Source organism: Typha angustifolia, chromosome 15 (genome assembly GCF_048772165.1).
Source record: "Typha angustifolia cultivar Huaian chromosome 15, ASM4877216v1, whole genome shotgun sequence".
Lineage (NCBI taxonomy): Eukaryota > Viridiplantae > Streptophyta > Magnoliopsida > Poales > Typhaceae > Typha > Typha angustifolia.
Window position 1 is genome coordinate 17,654,080 of NC_133253.1, and position 21,433 is coordinate 17,675,512.

At 39.1% G+C, this 21,433-nt stretch overlaps 3 protein-coding genes across 3 annotated transcripts; 1 reads left to right on the top strand and 2 right to left on the bottom strand.

The window, feature by feature from the left end:
• Window positions 1-231: 231 nt before the first annotated feature.
• On the bottom strand, window positions 232-4,694 carry LOC140777538 (uncharacterized). Its single transcript, XM_073121707.1, has 2 exons — window positions 968-4,694; window positions 232-893 (listed from the first exon to the last, which is right to left on the bottom strand). The coding sequence occupies exons 1-2, from the start codon at window positions 1,851-1,853 to the stop codon at window positions 421-423; spliced, it is 1,359 nt and encodes a 452-aa protein (XP_072977808.1). The 5' UTR covers window positions 1,854-4,694; the 3' UTR covers window positions 232-420.
• Window positions 4,695-5,680: 986 nt separating this feature from the next.
• On the bottom strand, window positions 5,681-11,125 carry LOC140777537 (probable inactive receptor kinase At5g67200). The gene is made up of 2 exons (XM_073121705.1): window positions 9,021-11,125; window positions 5,681-6,458 (listed from the first exon to the last, which is right to left on the bottom strand). The coding sequence occupies exons 1-2, from the start codon at window positions 10,423-10,425 to the stop codon at window positions 5,902-5,904; spliced, it is 1,962 nt and encodes a 653-aa protein (XP_072977806.1). The 5' UTR covers window positions 10,426-11,125; the 3' UTR covers window positions 5,681-5,901.
• A 7,386-nt stretch (window positions 11,126-18,511) lies between these two features.
• Window positions 18,512-19,868, top strand: LOC140779565 (protein IRX15-LIKE-like). Its single transcript, XM_073124685.1, has one exon. The coding sequence runs from the start codon at window positions 18,725-18,727 to the stop codon at window positions 19,661-19,663; it is 939 nt and encodes a 312-aa protein (XP_072980786.1). The 5' UTR covers window positions 18,512-18,724; the 3' UTR covers window positions 19,664-19,868.
• Window positions 19,869-21,433: the final 1,565 nt, after the last annotated feature.

Genomic DNA, 21,433 nt, shown 5'->3' on the forward strand with positions numbered 1-21,433 from the left:
TTGGATCTTAGCGAAATATTAGCCTACGAGAACCTCTCTCTTAAAAAACAAATCATGGTTGAGTTGATCTATCATCCATTCTTTCCTCAAAATCCATTTGAGAATTATTAAAGAAGTGAGCCTAATTTTACCCTACTTTCCAAGTTCATCTTAGTATATGGTAACAGGTCATTACGAGATAATAATAATAAAAAAACGATCGTACTGCACTGCAGCTGAACTGCTTCCAGATTACAAGAAATGAGCTTCTTTATATATAGTATGCTTTTTGAACAATTCAGTTGCCAATACACTATCAGCCCTCTCACCTTTAACTTGGGAGAGAAAAAAGAAAAAAGAAAAAAAAGAAAAGCTTTTGATCTCCATGAGGAGAATCATGTCAGTCCTAACCTCACAAACAGTAATTAGTATCCAATCCTCTCAATCCTTTAACGAGATCTCAAAGAGATCAGAGTCTGCATCGATGTCCGTTGCAGTACCGCCATCGTTCCAATTCCCATTTCCCATCTTGGTTTTGTTCTTCTGTTGGGCCTCAAGCCATCCACTATCCACCGAGAAGAGCTCTCCACTGTCATCAAAGCCTGCAACACTCGACCCACTCTCGCCCGAGCCGCAGGATTTAAATAAACACGGATTAGATGTTCTTCGTGCATTCGCCGGCCCATACTTGAACCTACTCTGGCCCAGATTAACCGTAACCATTGCATCAAAATTCGAGGCTATGACGGGATAAAGCGGGCTCCCGTACGCCTCGGAGTTGCAATTGATGGCATGCATCAATTGGGAGTCCACCGTGAAGTAGACCTTCTTTTTGCTGGGGTCGAAGCCGCAGCCGATTACTCTATTCACCCCTGCCCACTCGGATCTCTCTGTCTCGATAACCAGCTTCATGCCTGGATAAATTTATTTAGATTATGACACGGATGGGTGAAGCGTTCGATAGAGTAAATTGAACTTATTCTATTACCGTCGAGGTAGACGGAGCCGTTGGAGTGGAAGCCGATAGAGCCCGGATAAGTCCCGGATAGCGACGAATTTTGAGGAGAATTGGATACGCTGAAGCCTAGTGACATGACGAGGGGCTTGCGCTTGCCATTCGCTTTGGGCTCTTGGGTTGCAGTGATGGTATCGAATCTCCCACTTGCATTGATGGAATGATCTCGGATTAGCTTCGTCGAATCGTCTTCCGTCGCGTTCTTGCTTGGAAGAGAAGGAGATGGATCTTGTTGTGATTGGAGATGCAAGATGACGATCTCGAAGTAGGCTTCTTGGGGGAAAGGAGAGCCAGCCAAGTCTGGCCCTGGCAATGGAAGGCTCATCCTAAAACTACAAGTATTGAAGTTTTCGTTACTCCTCTTTGCTCCCGGATTGAGACGCACGGTTTGAATGAACTCCGACGAGCCGTGCGGCACCTCCCAACTAGTCCCCGTCAAGTCGCGGCGCAAGGCGCCGTCGCAGACGGCGCAGACGGCGGCGCCCTGAGACGGCTGCGTAGACGATTCGATCTTGAACGCGAAGCGCGACCACCCGCTCTCCGCGGCCTCGGCGACGAGTCGCGGGTGGTCCTGCCAATTGAAGGGAGGTTGTTGGTTATGCTCACCATCTCGGTGGTGGTGATGGTGGTGAAGGTGATGGAATCTGAGGCTTGCTCTGCTGATGGTGGTGGATGTGTACGGTATGTGGAGCTTCGCCAGCCGGCGAGATTTCATTCCTTCTTCGGTGAATTGCGGCGCAGCTTTCGGGATAAGTTCGCGGCGGCGGCGATGCCAGAGGAAGAGGAGGAGGGCGGAGAGGAGGAGGAGGATTATGACTACTGGGAGTATTACGGCTAAGATTAAGAGTAATGTTTTCATTTCTAAGAGGAGAGCTACAAAATTTGTCTATTGAAGAGCTACTACCATTGAAGAAATGGGGAGGATTACAATTGAGAGGAAGAGGAGAAGGAAAGCGAGAAGAAGTCTAACAAAGCCGGCGAGGGTAACTTGTTCAAAACCGGGAATAGTCAAAAAAATTAAGAAGGAAGGCGGCGTGTTGGAGTATTTGACTCTACTAATGACAGTCTTTGTATCAATTAAATGATGAAAAGAATGTCTCACTTGCGTTTAATTAGTCGGCAAGGAAAATAACTATAAAGAAAATTTAGCAAAAACACTCTATATTTTATATTTATTATCATTCAAACACACCCTACTACTTTATAATTATATATTATACACACAAATTTACTTAATGTGCTTTGAGAACCCACAAAAAATTATAAATATTTTACTTAATGTGCATCACTTATGTAATTATATATATATATTTTATTATAAATATATATATTTAATATTAAAAAATATATATTCAATTTTACTAACTCAAACTCAAAAGGTTTTTTTTTTTTCTTTCTATGAATAGCTCAAACCCTATCATTAGTTTCTTAATGTCAATACCACATAGATGATTAAAATAATTATAGGTACAAATTAACATCAATATCTTGAATAAATCTTCAACAAATTTGTTAGCTTAAGCTAAAAAAGAATGGAGAGCTAGATTTTTTAAGTCAAACGAAAGATAGTTTATATATTCTAATTTTTTATTTTTAAAATAATAAAATATTTTCTATTCTATTAGTTATTATCATGGTAAAATTAACTCAGAGTAAAATACAAGAATCGAATAATATGTATCTATATAGTAGCATAGAACTGTGTAAATAAGAATGAAATTAAACGGTACAGTGTTTTTACTTGATGGAATAATACTTGTCTTGCACTTTATTTTTTGTACATCAAAGAGTAACGAGGGAGTTTAACTTGCTGCCAGCTCAACTTGCAATTCTTGAAAGGATTCTTAGAGAAATCTTAAGCAAAGAATAAAGAAAAGCAGTATAGAGAGAGGTGTGAAAACAAGTTGCTTCAGCATGATTAGCATGATATCATGACCACTAATAAAATGTTATGAGAGTTCAAATGATTAGCATTAGGGCCTTTTTACCTGTAATACCCTTTTAAAATCTCTTATTGTTATGTATAAACCTCCACAGTTAATTTTTTACTTCTGTATCTTCTGAAATACTAACTCGTAGCATTTCTTTTTAGTTAGGAATCTATATGCCTTCAAAATTATTTAGGTTTTAATTTATGAGTTCTAAAAGATATATATTACATGACTCTATCAATCTTTTATATTCTGACTTTGGGCCTAGCTCATAAATCATAATAGGAATGGCATCAAAAGTTTTGAGGTAATATAATACTTTCTTTTTATATGCAAATATAAAATTCAGAAGGGTATACTTAAAACTTTCATGAGGGATAAAATCCTAAACTAATTTATTAGTTGTTATGGAGAAATATAAATGCAGACAGACAACCATGATGTGCAACAACAGTGCAAGTCTTAGGCAATATTTTAATGTCGTACCTGCAGCTTTGTTAAATTGTCTCTTTCTCTGGTAGACTGTCTCTTTATTTGTTAGCATTGAACAATAGATTGATTTTTTTTTTCCTTTTTTCTCTTTTCAAAAAGAAAGAAGATTGATTTATTTTTTGTTTTGTCTAGACTATGTTTATTTACTTGGGACATTGCTTCTAGAGGAGCCTCGGTGGTTGCTGGCTTTTCTTTCCACCAATATTTCTCTTAAGAGAAAAAACAATGTGAAAGGTTGGTGAAAGACGTCATATAGTTCTTTGTTTATCTTTTGGATTACATCTGTGATATGGACGCTAAGATCTTTTTTGAGCTTTTGGTGTTAAAAGATGAGGAGACCCAACAAAGAATGTGACAGATAACGAGCATTGACGAAAGAGCATTGCTTTATTCTATCGTTCGTAGTGCAGAATAGTTTTTTTAAGTTCTGTCGATTGAAATGCCACTGTGCACTGTGAGCAATGAATTGGGCCTCCTATCTAGTCTATTCTTTTCTTTGTGAGCTTTTTAATTTAGACAATCAAAGACTTAGTTGGACAACTGGCCCATTTGGCATTCTAATGTAGGCCCAAAAGAAGAGGTTAATGAACTTGATTCGATCCATTTATAGCCCATGGACCCTTATGAGCCTGAGATAGATGGTGCAAGCTTAGGTCTGATTGTGAATGCATACAGGGAGAAGGCCCTCACTAGATATAAGGAAGTAGCACTACACTTTTTAATCATGAAATATTGATTGTTTGTTGAACCCTATGAATCACATGAAAATATGATAGTTCGAATTCAGCTGTCAAAGAGTTTCATGAAACGTTCTGGATGGGAAAAAAGAATATGAGCGAATGATCTGGACTGAATCAAATTTAATTCATGAATCTAAGAAATTCTCCATGCAAGCAAACTTTATGTCAATTTCTTTTGACAATGACTCAACTCAAGGTTAAATGAGGACACAACCTTCCTTTAAACTCTCTCCCTACTCCCAGGAATTGGATTTCCAAAATCCAACATTAGTATTTCTCTTCCATGATTTAATATCAGCCAAGAGTTCAGGATGTATCGTCAGATACGTATTAATACATTGATCACGTATATTTAAGGATGAGGAGTCTTATGTCAAACTGTTCATAGGAGTATATTAAACATAATTCCATTTCCCTAAAACCCCGTTACAATTTCCAACCGCAGAGGCAAAGCTTAACTAAATGACTCACGAGAGAAGTTGGAAAAGAAGAGAGCTACTAGTAAACTACAAATTAAGGACGAGATGGTCAAACTTATCAGTACGAGAGGATGAAGAAGGACTCCATGATGGCTTCCTCCACACGAGCATTACTATAACGCGGCCGAAACCTCCACGGCATCAGCTCCTCCCCAATCAAACGGGCCGTACGCTCCCACCTCGTCCGACCGAGGCGATCGACGGCCAGGATCTGCCGCACGCGGAAGCCGAACAGGGTGGAGGCACTAACAACGGTGCTGCAGACACGTGGCAGATGGCGGAGCAACGGGAGGTAGAGATTGAAAGGCCACAGCAGCGGGGAGAGCTGGAAGAGCTGGATAAGTGGCAGCTTAGCCATGGCGGCCAAGTGGAATAACACCATCTTATGCTAGTGGGGGGTGGGGGTAAGAGACCGGATAACTTTTAGGCCTTATTCTGGATTTTGGAGTGGAGGATATAGTGAGCTTAGGAATCATGCGTGGAATGCTGGTCCACGCTGCGTGCTGTAATGAAATTGGATTTGAGATGTGCTCGTTTTGTTTGGATTGAAGAGGATAGATAGGGCAGAACTAGGGGAGGTGGATTGTAATGATAGAAAGGTCAGGATCTCAGGACAAGCAATGTCTGTGTCATTAAGACAGTATCATGTGTTTCCACAAGGATAAATTGGTGAGAATAGTATCTTGTCTCCGTGGATCTACTGCTGGATAGATCTTATTACTTTTCCAGTAGGCTAAGCCTTCCCCATATACAACCCCAATGCTACGCTAGACAGCATCTATAAAAATGTTATAATTTCTCCTATATAGTGCATGTGAAATAGATGGCATTCATGCTATGGATTTTAGGGAATGAACTCAGCTTCCAGCATCAAATACCTCTTCATTCATAACGCAGTCGTTCTATTTTATTGAATTCTCAAGCAGTGGCCTTCGGTTTTTGAGCGAACATGCAGTCAAATCCTGTTTTCCAGTACAAAACAGGTCACACCAAGTTAATTATAATTCAGCAAACTCTTCAGAAATGATCAATGAACAAGCAACCTCAGGAAAACAGTACTAAGACTATTACTACATTTATAGGTGTAATCCTTGACAGCCACGGCAGTCTCGAGAGTGCCAGTGCCCTAACTTTACCATGACTTTCAGACAAGAGAGATGATGTCGATTAATACATTGATCATTGCTAGAATGGCGTGAGAGCAAAGTGAATCGCAGGTTTTGGGTGGTCCATTAGATATGGAACTATCCACAAAAGAAAAAAAACTACGAGGTGCTGGTTAAATCACTGTCATTGTCCCCAGTGTCTGCTTCCTTCACTTCTTGAATCATCTTCAGAACCTGCCAAGTAGTTGGTCGGCTTTCAGGTGATGAACGAACACAGGCTGCTGCAATATCAATAATCATCATTAGCCGCTCATCATCAGCTCCTTCGTCTACCCGAACAGATCGAACCCAAGATGGAAGATCAGTAGCAACTAGGATAGGGTGTTGGAGTGGAGGCTTCCCGGTGAGTAGCTCGAGGAGGAGCACACCAAAAGCATAGATGTCTGACCTTGGTGTTAGCCTCTGGTTAGACTTCCTAATTTCCGGAGCTCTGTATCCTGATTCGTAATCAACTTCTGATGATTCCACAAGGAATGAAAGGCAGTTGTCAGTAAGACAGGCCTCAAAGTCTGATCCAAGGAGGACATTAGAGGACTTGATATTCCCGTGGACTAGTCGAGATGCTTGATGGATGTAAGAGAGCCCCTGTGCAACATCTTCTGCAATTTTTAAGCATGAGGTCCAATGAAGGGGTTTGGAACGAGATGATCTTGAACCTACAAAGGTGAAATAGAAGTTCAGTTTTCTTACTGAGAATAAATTGATATAATGAACAAGAGTAGGGGTGCAAAAAAATGGCCAATAGTAATCAATAAAGCTGCAAAATTATTCAGTGCAACACAAACTTGAAGCCGACAGTAATGAATAAAAGGTTGACATTGGGTATGAGGAATAAGAGCAGGAGTGGAGAGGTAGTTAGCCAACAGTAATCGGTAAAGGTACAAATTAATTCAGTGCAACTCAAACTTACGGTTGGCAGTTGTCAATAACTAATAATATCTGATAACTAGTTGATTTAACATGCACCGTTCTAATTAAAATCTCTGCTTGACAACAATCTGTATCTAATACCACAGATGCTCAATTCTTTAGTAAATCTAACTAGATAGCATATGATACATTCCTCTTCCTTTTCCATAAACTTATAATACTTTCAGGATCCAGAATCACAGACATACTGGTACCCAAGTGAAAAATTAATGAGAGAGCTGAACAAAAGGTCTTAGCAGGTGGTGCAAAAAGGCTTCGGTGGACGATCATCTCCAATATGACCAGTTGAGGCTTTCAACTACAGAAACTGTTTTACTTATTATCACGACTAGGAACCAGTTATCTTTATGGAAAAGGCTTGGCTTTAAGTAATATTCTTTTAGATTAATTTGATAAATCCTACTGGTACCCACCCAAAAAATTAAAATAAAATTATATATATATATATATATAATTACTATTATTTGGATACATATAGATTTTAGAAAATACTTGTGAAATGCGTATATACTGTACTCATCGTTGTCTTCATGCTATTCTTTACTAAATGAATGAGACATCTCACTGCTGTGACAACGAAGCATACAAGAGGGACCATAAGTATCTAGATCCATTATTGAAGTATAATGGCTATATGCTAAGAAACCTTAAAACATACGATTTGGATCATAGGGACACATTTAATTTCCAACCTAGATCATGGAATTAAACATGATTTCAGAAATGGAACATATGGCCAACTGTAACTAATATTATAATAGGAAAAAGATGAATAAATGAGGGGGACTATTGATGTCTCTAAGAACTGAATGAAGAACCTACTGAGCCTGGATACCGAGATAGGAATTAGAAAGGTATTATAACAGGAGAAATTAATTTAGAATTGGAAGAGAAACAATTATTTAGAAGAGATAGAGTAAAGAAACCTACTCAAGCGTTATGACCTGATATGTTTAGCCATACTAGGGAAAACCTCTTTTTTGACAAATTTGTAATGAATCTTCCAACAGTGGGCTGACAAAACTTTTTAAACTATACTTGGATGGAGAGAACAAGAGAGGAAAAAAAAGAAAAAGAGAAGAGAAAAGGAGCGAAAAGAAGAGAAAGAGAAGAAAATAATATTCTCTCCTTTTGTTTGGATATATGAGAAAAAAGAAAAATGGAGACAATTTAGTTTTTGTCTTCCTCTCTCTCTTTTTCTCCACTTTGGTCTCCTCAATTCTCTCCTAAATTTTCAATCCAACTAAAAGAAAGTCTCCCTTTCCCTCTCCTAACTTTCTCCTATTCCCTCCATCCAAATAGGCATAGCCAAATCAGTTTATGACATTCATGAGTTGTTACATTTTAGCAAATTAAAGCTGGTTTGTTAGAGAAAACATAAAACAGAATACAGTCAACTAGTGCAGCCCAGAAATGTAATTTTCAGATCTGAAGTTCTAAAGCACAAACAAGCTGCACATGTTGGAACTTGGAAGCCACTCTGCCTATCGCTAAGTATTACTAAATCACATCACAAACAAGTTCTACTGGTCATCACCTTTTTCCTTTTATGTCTTAGATTTGAAATACCCAACGTCATATCATGGCACCCTACTAGGATTTTGGTTGGTGTATCAATGGCTATAAATAAAGTGTTGAAATTTGAAAATTTTCATAATTATATCTGATTAATTATTGAAGATAATGGAAAATTTGGATATTTGAAAGATCTGAGAACCTGAGATAAGCCAGATCTATAGATGTTCCATTGTTTATTCTCGATTAGACTAATCCAAGCCAATAACAGAAAAGGTGGGGCACAAAATGCTAAATACTCCCACATCACTAGAATGGACAAGCAATGCACATAACTAAATGCCAAATTACACTTAACTTAACCTAATGGCCTGATCTATAAAATTCATAGCTTTACATTCATCTAATATGAACAATAAAACAAAAACTAAATATTTTTTAGCAAAACATACATCTCCCGTGCTATTTGGGACCTCTCAATGTGTCATAATGTTGAATCGACAGTTCGGTGGTGCTTCCTCTATTTTGATTTCTCATCCACAATGCACTGAGGGAGATGATGTGAATAAATTGTTTTAGCTGTCAAATTTGCGACATGGAGTGATATCGTGAATGAGATTAATTGTTGACTATTCAAATATATATAAAGTTATTGCAAAATTCAATTGAACTTCTATCTATAGAGCATAGAATAAAGAAAGCACAATCAAGAAAAGAAATCAAAAGGGGCTAAGTAGTGAATAATAAACAAACCAATGATAAAGGAACCATACCATGTATAAGGGAGAAGAGACTTCCATTCGGTTGGTAGTCATAAACAAGCAGCCTCTCTTCCTTGGCCTGAAAATAAGCCCTCAAAGACACCAAATTTGGATGCCGGAGCTTGCCAACCGCATCCATATGCCTCTCGAACGCCTCCTTCCCGGTCATCCCCAGCTTCGCCGCATCGAGCCTCTTCACTGTGACGATCAACCGGTTATCCAACACGGCCTTATACGTGCTTCCAACGCTCCCCCTTCCGAGCATCTCTGCCGACGCCCTCATCAGCTGCTCCAACGTGTAATCCGCCGCCTCTCCAGCGCAGAACACCAAACACCCGCTCTTCCCCAATCTCTTTGCCTTCTCCTCCGACATCATCGCCGCCGATGCGGCCAGCTCATTGCCGACGCGCTCGACTTCGTCGACGTACATCTCCGATGAATCGGCAATGCCGCTGGTGGCGCTCTTGTCCGGCCGCAGAATCGTCCCCTGCCTCATGTTCTTTTTCTTGATCGCCACAGAGACGGCGACGAACCCGATGACGAGGAACGCCCCGGCCATGAACACGATCATGACGACGACGGCGCGCTTTTTGTGCGTTTTCTTGGAAGGCGGCGCAGAGTCGGAGAGGAGAAGGCCCTGGTGATGGCCGTCGAGACCGGAAGCGGCATCGGGCGAAGACGACACGACCGTCGCATTGTTCCCGCGGAAGAACTGGAAATGGGAGCCGCATTCGCGGCGGACGACCATGCCGCAGAGCCCGGGGTTGCCGGCGAAAGCCGATGCGCCGAAGGAGGATAAGGAAGCGGTGACCGGAATGGGCCCGGTGAGGTTATTGTACGAAACGTTGAAGACCCTCAGCGAGGACTGGTTGAAAGGTGGGACGGAGCCAATAAAGCGGTTGGCATCGAGTCGGAGGTAGGCGAGGCGGTCGACGGCGGCGATATCCGGAGGGATGGTGCCTGCGAGGAGGTTGCCGGAGAGGTCGAGGGTACGGAGGCGGTGGAGTAGGAGGAGGGAGGAGGGGAAAGGCCCGGAGAAGAGGTTGTGGTCGAGGTAGAGCGCTTTGAGATTGGTGAGATTGGAGAGGTCAGGGATGGGGCCGGAGAGGGAGTTGGATTTGAGGCTTAGGATGCGAAGCTGGTCGATACGGTCGATGGTGGAGGAGGGGAAGCTGCCATTGAGGTGAGAATACTCGAGGACGAGGCGGGTGATCTTACCGCGAGGGGAGCACCAGACCCCGGGCCAGCGGCAGAACTGGTTGGGATTTGCGGGGGAGAAGAGGAGGCGGTTCTCCGGGTCGGCCTTGGACTTGAATGCTAAGAGGGCGAGCGCGTCGGAGATCGGTGGGCGGACTCCGGAAGCGGAGGTGAGCGGTAGGAGTAGTGAAGCGAGTAGGAGTAGTGGTAGCTTCAGCATTGTTGACGAGTAGAAGCTAAGCTAGCAAGCAGGCAGGCAGGCAGAAGAGGGGTAAGGGGGAAGAGGTTTTTCTGGAAGTTTGAAGTGAATGGGTTTAATTACTTTTGTTCACTTCTACTAAAATAAATTTTATGGTGGTTTTGAGTTGTAGTACATTAGGGAGGAGGGAGAGGGAGAGGGAGAGGGACGGGGCAAAAGGGGACAGAGAGTAGCGCAGCTGTAGTAGGACTGGAGGCCTCAGAGGTTGTCATGTCGTCACGTGAAAGCGAGAGAGAAGGGCAACTACACAATACCCAGAGTAAAAAAAAGAAGAGAGGAATCTGTAAAATTTCCATTGCCATACTACAGGGGTAAGTGAGTAACTACAAACTAGAGAGAGATGCTGAGAAAGTAGCAGTAGAGGCGCCCTTTATGACTTTTTTAACCTATGGGATAGGGTCGGCGGTTCATAACGAATCGGTTTGGTATATCTATCTATCTTACGATTGAGCTTCGGGGCAATGCGATCCTTTGTGATTGGACTACTCGATGGATTAGTAGATACGTTAATCAATTGATCCTCTTTCTATATACTCAATGTGAAGCTTCTTGGATAGTATTATTATTGTAAGTAGATTATAGATATGATTCCTTCTAGGTCGGAACTAGCTACATTTGGGCTGAACTCACAATGGCCGTGCACGTATTCGGGGCAAGATGGGCAATCTCTCTTCTCAAATTTGAAGTATATATACATATTTCTTCACAGTAAATCTGTCATTGCATCAGCACAAATATAAGTATTTATTATCTTTTATGCATATTCAAGTTGTTATTTAATTATTATTAGTTACTAGTTCTTTTTGTCAAATTGATTTCTCTCCTGAAATAGAAATTAGTGATAATAAAGCATTATTTTTTTTTTTTGAAAAAAAAAAGAAAGTTTAAATAATGGAGCAGGTGAATGATCGTTTAATTATATACACTAAAAAAGATATTTATGATAACATTTACAATGAGACAGCACTTTTTGAAAAATAAAGTATAAAAAATGACAATAGCTTATATTTTCCATAATTAAAATATTTTTTTGACAAAAGTAATTTTATAATCTTGCCTACTGGTAAAAATTTCTTTTGCTCGACCAGACAACTACTATATGAAGGGTTATAGAATTTGAGCTGATATGATCCAAACTATTAAATACATGTACTTAATGTTTGAACCAACCTACTCTAATCAGACTCCGAAGAGCAGAGTGTAGAGGTGCATAATTGGCCTCACAAGAAGCAAGTGTAGACTGTTTTGTTGATATATTTGTTGTGGGTTGTTGCGTATATTTGCATGTTCAAAACGGATAAAACCCTCAAACGTGAAAGCGGTGTGAACCTCCCGAGCAACTGGAAGAGATATATGCGTCTGTGTCCATGTGACGCGCCTTGGCCTTCGGATTTATTTCATGGCGGAAATGAATGGATGCAGAAGGTTCAGAATAAAGGAAATTCCTACTTCCACATGACACTCTACTACTGCCTAAAAACAAAACAAAAAAAACACCAATTGGAATCTATCATATGCGCAGTTAATTAAAAAGAGTAAGCTAGGTTTCCGAAGATGCTTAAACCTCGTAACCAGTAACATATATAAAGTCGCCCATCTGATATCTCAATCATTTAAATAAGCTTTTGATGCTTAATTCTATGGATAAAATTGAAGGAAAGGGGAAGATGCGGGGGCATGGACTGCTGTAAAGCAGTGAGGATGAGCGTGGAAAAGGTAGGGAGATCACATGGAGGGTGGGATCAGGGTTAATGTACACCGCTGAGCCACCCGAGTACAAACAGGATAATGGATAGTAGTAATAATGCAACTTATGATGGACGAAACTTGAGCTCTCCGGAACCTATCAACCCACTCTCTCCGTACTGTACCTGCAACTTGTCCCCATTTGAAGTCGGTCTTCCAAGCATTCAAATTTTCAAAAATCATGGACGTTGCTGCTTCTCTTGTGGACCCATCCATTGTAGCAGTTGCTGCAACGTTCCAATAACTCCTACTTTGGGTTGGGCCTGGGAATACGAAAATGCCCAACGATGACATTCAAATTATTGTAGTTAAGAAAGCCCAGGCCACTGGCCAGGGGCCCAAGCTACTCTTCCGAAGCATATAGACCTAAACTGTTTAGCTTTTCCCTTACCGCAGAAGTCCAAATGCTTTTGTAACAAAAATGGACGTCGTATCCCTTCTTGATACATCCAAGAAGCTGTGGATTTACCAACCATAGAACCCTTGGCATTTCAATCAAATGCATAGAACTAGTGTTTGATGTATAGTTGCGATGCACGAACAATTGATATAGAATACTATCCATATTCTCTTGTTTGGTCCTAATACCGTGTTGTCTAAGTTGCAATGGTTCTGTTAAGACATAAACATATTCGAATTCCTATTCCCAAGACTTCTTTTTTTTCCATTACATTATGTACCATTGTCTATTCATACAATAAGTTGGTTGGCTGTTATATAATAGGATCTGGAAATGTTGAAATTAAATAGAGAGTACGTTATTATCATATATGAGTTTTAAAACTAGTCACAGGGATGTGTCATAACTGGTTTTATTCGCTGTAAACATTTTCTATCTTCAATAACTGGGTGTGGAAAGGGCTGGAAACTAGATTTCGACTTGGGTGAGAGTGAATATCTTGCAGAATCCCATCGCTTCTGAAGCTGGTCTATTCCCTGTCATAAGGCCAAGGCTCAATTCTACATATACATATCAATCATTTTCATTCCACTATTTGTTTTTAATGCAGGATTAAACCCTTTCATGCCTGATTCAACAACTAAGTTCAAAGTCAAAGCGTGAAAATGATTCTTTACCTATAAGCTTTTGCGTTAACGCTATGTTTAGCGAAGCTTATGTTATTTTACTATGTGAGAAGGAGGTTATTAAGATTGGCGGAATCTACATGGGTTAGAATTTTAGTGATTCTTCGGTTGTTGTGAAATGTATAATTAGATTTACAGATAAAGTCAACTTACAATATAAAAATGTCCGCAATTTTGCTCAATCTGTCCTTAAATATCTTCCTTATAAACTTTGGTCGGGTTCGACCTAGATCTACCGTGTAAATCCTACTTTTCCTTTAAAATAGCGTGAAAATAACATCATTTATAAATGTCAATTTCACATTTATTCATATCTTGTAACATCTCTTTGGGCCACAAAATCAAATTAATTGAAACAGAAATATTCTCACTTGCAAGTGGGGAATCTAGATACATATATAAGATTTGAAATATTAACTTAAACTCTCATACGTTAACATCTAAAATTACATAAAAATAAAATTAGAATTTGTATAAAAATCAAGGAAGATTAAGAGCTTTATCTTTTCTTATCCCTGCTACCAAATTTGGTGAGGAGGCGAATGAAAATAATCATTTCTCCAAGGATGTGAAGCATTTCCCAAGTAAGTCCATCATTCGGCATTAGTGTTCCACTATCTAATCAGGTGACAGGGCATGCAGCTGAGGCTTAACCTTATTGCAACAATGTCACTGGGATCATCCCCCACCCCCCTCTCCCTTTGGTGGGCCATTTGGTATCAATTTAATTTCAGGGTGACACGAAGCAACTAATTAATACGAAAGCAGCTGGAGTTGTGATACCCAAATTAAGGATGGCCCCACAGAAATAGAACAACAGAGATGCTACTCGAAGCCCATTTACTAAATCCTGCCATAATTTTTAATTATAATTATGTGTTGGCAGAGTTTAAATCTCTTATTTATATATGTAGAACCTCTCAAACTTTTTCTTGTTTTTGTTTTTGTAAGGACATGGATACCATTATTGATTTAGGTAGGAGTAATTTAAAAGGGTATATATTTGAGACGATCTGGAATGAACTGAATTTAGTTCAAACTCTATTCGATTAAACTATCAAATCTAAATATTTAATTCAACTTGGCTCATTTAGAGCTGGAGCAAAACTTAATGCGAGCTCTAAAAGCTTTGTTAACAGCCCTAGAGACACCTATGTAAAAAGAATAACTCTTCATTCAAACTTAGGATCATCCCTCCTGGCCCTGGGAGTTCCACCCATCAGATTCCAATGCATATATATATATATATATATATATACTAAGTAGATCTGTAACGAATTACAACTCTTATGATAATATTCTATTAGGAAAACGTGATTGTAATACATATTCCGTCATGTGGGACTGAATCAACGGTGAGCAAAGCAAAGGGCGAGGCGAGTAGTCAAATTGCGAAATGCGAATGCCAGTCGCTCCTCCAGCTGTTTCGAAGTCATATATGCCACGGCATAATAATGATGCCCACTTTTACTTGCCCGCCACGAAGCCGGACGGAAATTCCATGCATGGAATTGAAGGCAAATGCCAACGCCGAAGTACGGGAGAAGGATCACTTGTTACCTTGTCATTGCTCGCTCTCACATCTTTCTTTTTTATTTACTTTGAATGAGCCCCTATACCCCCATAGACTATCTATCCACGTTACAAGACAAAAGGGCTCACAGTTTAGAGGTGAGATCACAACATCCTTTTCGCTTTCTAATTTTTCAACTATATATTAAGAAATTAGAAAAAAAAAAAAAATATATATATATATATATATTATATTAGTTAGTTATAGATTATCGAATCATGATGGAGTTGGCCGGGCTAATATTTTCTATGCTGTATTTTTTTTTATGCCCTTGAAATTAATACTTTGATTTTGTTTATACCTTAATCTATTTTAGCCAATTGTGAGGTTTTGTCACCATATTTCCTCTTCTTTTCTTTGTATAAGTTATAATAGTTGTATTAGTGATTCAATTAATAAAACTATTTGTCTACGAGTATTCTCTAAAATAATAGAAGAAAAATATAACTCCCTTATTTGGATTTGACTTTATTAGCGGACCTTATTAATACGAATGATATTATAATCATATTTAATTTGCATACCTCCTGCAAATGATATCATAATATAAATATCCAAAATTTATAGAGAAATAATAGATAGTAAAATATGACTAACTACAAGGCTATTTTATTGATTATAATATTTGGAACAGATGGATACACAGTCATATCTTGAGAAGACAATTCATATTAACAGTATACATTTATTAAATCCATTAGTCTCCACAGAAGAGATTTTTAAAAAATAAAAATAAAAGAAGATTAAATTCGTCATATATATATATATATATATATATATATATATATATATATATATTTGCCATCGATTGGGTAAAATTTACTATTCTTTGAGGGCGTGTTGGTAATCAACATTACTATTGTATTAGATTCTAACCTCTGTAGGTAAATCTAGTTATTCCCAACAACTCATTGGGAAAAATAATTAATCACCATCAACTAGTGTAAATTAAACACAATTGAATACTTTCACTGAATCAAACTTGAATCCAATTCGAATTAAATTTGAATTGAATCTCAGGTGATTTGCCCTTTATAACATGAACATGTAATCAAACTAAAATTTATTTAAAATATAATTCAAACCTTATCATATCGAGACTGATCGATTAGCATATGTCAAGCTCGGCTTAAATTTTAAATCCAAACCTGATAATTATGTTGACAGCGCTATCTCGGACTCTTTGAGGCTATTTAGTGATTGAAAGAAACCTCTCAATGACTACAATTTTATTGAAGAAGCATTAGACTAACTTTGGGAAAAGGAAATAAATCCTATCCGAATTGTAATATGTCATGCCAAAATGACCTTATCAATGGAATGGTGAGAGATATGTCAAGTTCTTGATACGTAGTGGAAAAACAAAGTTATCCAATTAATGTTTCCACTATTCTTCAATTTGGGATATAATTAGTCTTTCTATTATCCCATAGCAGTGCCATGCAGAGTGATAGCTACCTTTTATCTAATTCCAATTATTTGCTTACCGCACTTAAATATTAAGTATTGACTGATTGCAACTTCCTACCTAATGCCTCCTCACCCTCCATTTCTTTAACTTCATTTGATATGCGTCACATTTTTTATAGTTTTCTTTACCAATGGGGTTAGATTTGAATTCACTTTATTTTTTTTAATAATTTTATTTATGTCAATTAACCGTTACTTATTTCACAATATTTAATTGTATCATAGGTCTAATTGAAGATACTCATTAGAAATAGTGCTGTAAATGGTTATATAACATTTCAAAACCATTCGAGATAATATCGGTTGAATTTCATATGACAAACATATATGTTATCTGAAATTCGATTAGTATTATTTTCGATGCATTGAAAATTTTATTCAATTCTCTATAATTTTGTATCTAATAAAGATCTTCAAATTTGGCATGCAATTTAGTTAAATATATTAAAAATATAATAGTTGCATTTTAATCTAAATTAGGAGATGATAAATTGACACAAATAAAATTATAGGAAGTGGAGTGAACTTATATCTAACCACATGGAATAAAATATAATTTCCTCACCCTTTTTTTTTTGTTTGTGAAAGCCCGTAGATAGCAAGTAACACAATGCAAAAGGATACAAAGAAACAAAACAAGAGAAATAAAGTGAGAACTCATTAACACAAGTTTTACACTTGACTGCAATAAGCAAGATTACAAGTAAGCATAGAACATCAACCCCGAGGGTACTAAAAATCTAATAATAAAATAGAGCCCTGATAGATTCACATGTGCAAGAAGTCTGAGTCAATTTATAGTTTCATCATGATCTAGAGTTCCATATGGTCATGTGAATCTTCAAAATCTAGGGATTGAAGATCACCATTTACAAATAACAGAGAAAAAGAATGTCTCTTTTCCCTATCCACCACCTTCATCGACAGCTGCCAAAGGAGGCGAGAGCAAAGGTCCTCTACCCTCCTCAGGAACAGGTTCTAGAGGAGCAGAGGAACCACAAAAAAAGAACCTCACTCCACCCTGTACAACTCAGGGCCGAAGTTAGAGGAGAACTCGGTAGAACTAAGAAAGGGCCCGACGCACCACCCTAGACAACATAGGCAAGAGAAGAGAGGGAGAAAGACAACACAAGACTCTCTACTAGAGTTCCAAGAAGAGAGGGGAATCACAATTATCTATTTTATTTATTTATTTTGAGTGAAAGTGGATCACAATTTGACATGCTTTAATTGTTTTCCACCTTCCTGCACCAAAACCCCTTCCTTAAGCGACCCACGTAACCAAAACAAGTTCGACGTTTCCCCTAAAATTAGTTGTCCTCTTGTCCCCATTCAATCTTTAATTCCATCACTTGCACCACCAAAAAAAACCATGTGCTCGAACTCCCCCCTCATGACCCTAAAAGAGAATTATTGCAATTTTCGAAACAGAAAATTAAAAAAAAAAGAGAGAAAAAGAAAAGGAGACGATAACTAATTCGCTCTTCGTCACATCCATCGTACAACTGCTGCTCTGCTCTGCTCCCTTAGTGGCAAGATGAAAACTGTAACATTGACTTAGAAAGCCCACCATCTTCTATTACATTCTTACCGTTATTGATGTTATAATTTTTCTCTATTAATCCCAATTAAAGGACATCCAAATCAAGGTCCCCTTCCCTTCTGTTTTTTACCATAGTATAAGTCGAATTTTGAAAAAGATTTAGAGATAAAATTATAGATGTTTGGATAAACTATTAGTGATAAAATTTTATATTTTTATTATCTGAAATTTGATTTATATTATTTTAAATATATTGTAAAGTTTACATCTACAACTTTCTCTTTAAAATGAATTATCAAATTTGACATGTAATTTATTTAAATAGATTAAAAATAATAGTTGTATTTTAATCTAAATCACAAAGAGGTAGATCGATATAAATATATTTATAAGGGTAAACATAAATATAATAGTTACCACGTGAGGAGGTAAAATATAATTTTTATTATACAAATTATGAGATGAAAAAAAGGGGTGGAGTTAATGAAGTGATTTTAGGGGAAAATTGCATTATTGCCGTTGTTGGACAAAGTACAGAAAAAGAAATAGGAGAGGACTAAAGCAGAAATTGAAGAGCACTAATAACGGAGAAATTTTAGTTACCTAATGCGTCACTCTCTCTCTCTCTCTCTCTCTCTCTCTCTCTCTCTCTCTCCCCTTCCTTCCTCTTCTACCACTTCTCCCTTTCCCCTCTTCTTCTCCTCCTCCTCCTCCTCCTCCTCCTTATTCCCACCTCTCTCTCCTCCCATAAACCATAATCGAGAGGAGAGAAAGAGAAATCCACAAATCCATATCTATCTCTCTATCTATCTGTCTCTCTAAAAAGCTTGGAGCCCAAACAAATGAAGGGCGTCAACAGCGCCAAGCTAATCCTTTTCCACCACCCCTCTTCCCCACAAAAACCTCACCCCCTCCTCTCTAACCACCGCATCCTTCTAATCCTCTTCGTCTCCTTCTTCACCTTCGCATCCCTTCTCACCCTCCTCTCCACCACCACCTCATTCTCCTCCTCTTCCAAAATATCCCCCACCTCCTCCTTCTCCACCGCCGCCTCCTCCTCCGCCCCACTCTCGCCTCATGTCTTCGACGCCCTCCTCCACTACGCCGCAAACTCCAACCTCACCGGCCTCATGAAGCGCGCCGACCTCCTCGCCATCGCCGCCGTCCTCCGCCGCCGCGTCCCCTGCAACCTCCTCGTCTTCGGCCTCGGCGACGAGACCCCCCTCTGGCGCGCCCTCAACTCCGGCGGGCGCACCGTGTTCCTGGACGAGAACGAGTACTACGTCTCCCACATCGAGTCCCTCAACCCCGGGATCGAGTCCTACGACGTTGCCTACACCACCCATGTGCGCGACCTCGCCGACCTCCTCGCCGCAGCGCGTGACTCCCGCGCCGCCGATTGCCGCCCCTTCCAGAACCTCCTCTTCTCCGATTGCCGGCTCGCCCTCAACGACCTCCCCAACCACATCTACGACGTGGCGTGGGATGTGATCCTCGTCGATGGGCCGAGGGGGTACGCAGCCGCGGCGCCGGGGAGGATGGCGGCGATCTACTCGGCTTCGGTCATGGCGAGGTACCGGGGGCAGGGCCCCACCGACGTGCTGGTCCACGATTACGACCGGGAGGTGGAGAGGGTCTGCAGCGAGGAGTTCCTCTGCAAGGAGAACAGAGTCGCCGTAGTCAACGCCACGGAGAAGCTCGCGCACTACGTCATCCCGGGCGGAGCCGCCGCGAGGCGTGACGTGTTCTGCGTGAACTCCACGGGCACGGCCGCCTCGTAGGTAGCTCAACCGTCCGTCTCAGGAATTGAAGGATGAAGGAAAATTACAATTTTTATTCTCTCGTGGTTAAGTACAAATCTCAGAAAAGAGATTTTATTTTTCTTTTCCTTTGCTTTTTTTTTCCCCCTTTTCCTTTTCCTTTTCCTTTTAGCAGTTTGCAATTTCACACCTGCTTTTAAGTGATTTTAGCGGTTTAGCTTCGATATTTTCAAATTGCACCTACATTCTCTGTAAAATAAGTAAAAGATACTCTGGGCCTGTCTTGTCGGCCAAATCGAATTTAACACTGTTTGTGTGAATAGTATAAGAGAAAGTAAGTAATCTCTATTTCACAAATCAATTATTTGTATTATTCTCTTTTGCGATTTATTTTGAGGTTAAATATATTTTTACCTCAATTTACTTTGTATTAAAATCATTTTACTTTTTAAACTGTATTTTATTTCACAATATTGTTTAGTACTTTTAACTTAAATTGCAAACACAAACAAATATTATTAATGTGTGTTTAATAGATAAAAAATGAGACAAAAATGTAGTGAGAGGGAAAAAAAAGTATTAGTAAAGTCACCTCATAATTATAACTCAGTGAAAATGAGTATAGTATATAAAAAAATGAGAGTGATGGTTATATATAAATTAACTTATAAAACTCTATGTTTTAGTACAAAATAATAGTTTATGAGATAAGTGATTCTTGTTATTGTTAATTTAGACAATCGAATACTATTTACTTTAGATGAAAAATATAATAATTATAATTTCGTTAAAAGTACAGGAAAGACTGTGATAGGAAATAAAGTGGAGTAGTAAAATAATTAAATTATATTATATTTAACTCTATATTTTACCAATCATATGATCATCATCGCAAGGGAAGTTGGAAAGAGTGGGTGGCATGCACGATGGGATGTTTAAAATAAATTATCATATCCTCTCAGAAAGACAGAGTAGAGAGAAGGGTAAAAGCGAACAGGTCACACCAGGAAGGAGGAAAGGAAGGAGTTATTGTAGTCATTGAATACTACATGGACTCGATGTATCTGCCCATTGGACCAAGTTAATGCAAGAATGGCGTCAATAATAATTAGCTTAACTTAATTGTGTCTACTGACCGTTGGGCCACCCCTTTGTCGCATACGGACGGGGTTTAGTCCAGCTGTACCACCTCTTGTTGAAGTCCACGTGGAGGTTAACCTGGAGCTGAAGGATGAAGTAGAAGGTTCGGCTTGGAGGATTGTCGGTGCGAGTCTGTAGAAAACCTAACCGGCTTCCGAGGGCATCCTAGGATCATTCACCGTGAGCTCATGGAAGAAAAGCTCACTGTGCCCGAGTTTCCGTAGGGGTGAGAGGAGAGTGGCCATAGTCTCGTCAGTAGGATACGGCGGCTGCATCTGTATATATTTTTTTATTTTTTTTATTTTGGTTTTTGATTGTTTATGAGCCCTATAGCTAAATATAAGTTAAACCAAATCAAATGCCGCCGAGATCTGTTCTAAATCATTGCGCTGTCAAGTTGTTCCACTAAGCTAACCACACTTGCAAGCCAAACTATCAAACCACCAAACAATTTATCAATAATATTATTTGGGGTTGGAGTTGAACCCATGACCTCCTTGATCATGAGGAATGTTGTATTTATTTGAGGCACCGAAAATCAGCTCTATTTATAAGTTTATTAATCCTATTATGGGAGAGCTGTGATAAGAATGGAAAGAACTTTAAAACTTGTAAGTGGCACTGTGTTGTATGTGCTTAGGATCTGAGGAG

Excerpts from the sequence above, each read along its gene's own strand:
- LOC140777538 (XM_073121707.1), bottom strand. The coding sequence starts at position 1,853 with ATGAAAACATTACTCTTAATCTTAGCCGTAATACTCCCAGTAGTCATA. Across the intron at positions 894-967 it reads CGGCTCCGTCTACCTCGACG|GCATGAAGCTGGTTATCGAG; the intron begins GTAATAGAATAA and ends AAATTTATCCAG.
- LOC140777537 (XM_073121705.1), bottom strand. The coding sequence starts at position 10,425 with ATGCTGAAGCTACCACTACTCCTACTCGCTTCACTACTCCTACCGCTC. Across the intron at positions 6,459-9,020 it reads TCTCTTCTCCCTTATACATG|GTTCAAGATCATCTCGTTCC; the intron begins GTATGGTTCCTT and ends TCACCTTTGTAG.
- LOC140779565 (XM_073124685.1), top strand. The coding sequence starts at position 18,725 with ATGAAGGGCGTCAACAGCGCCAAGCTAATCCTTTTCCACCACCCCTCT.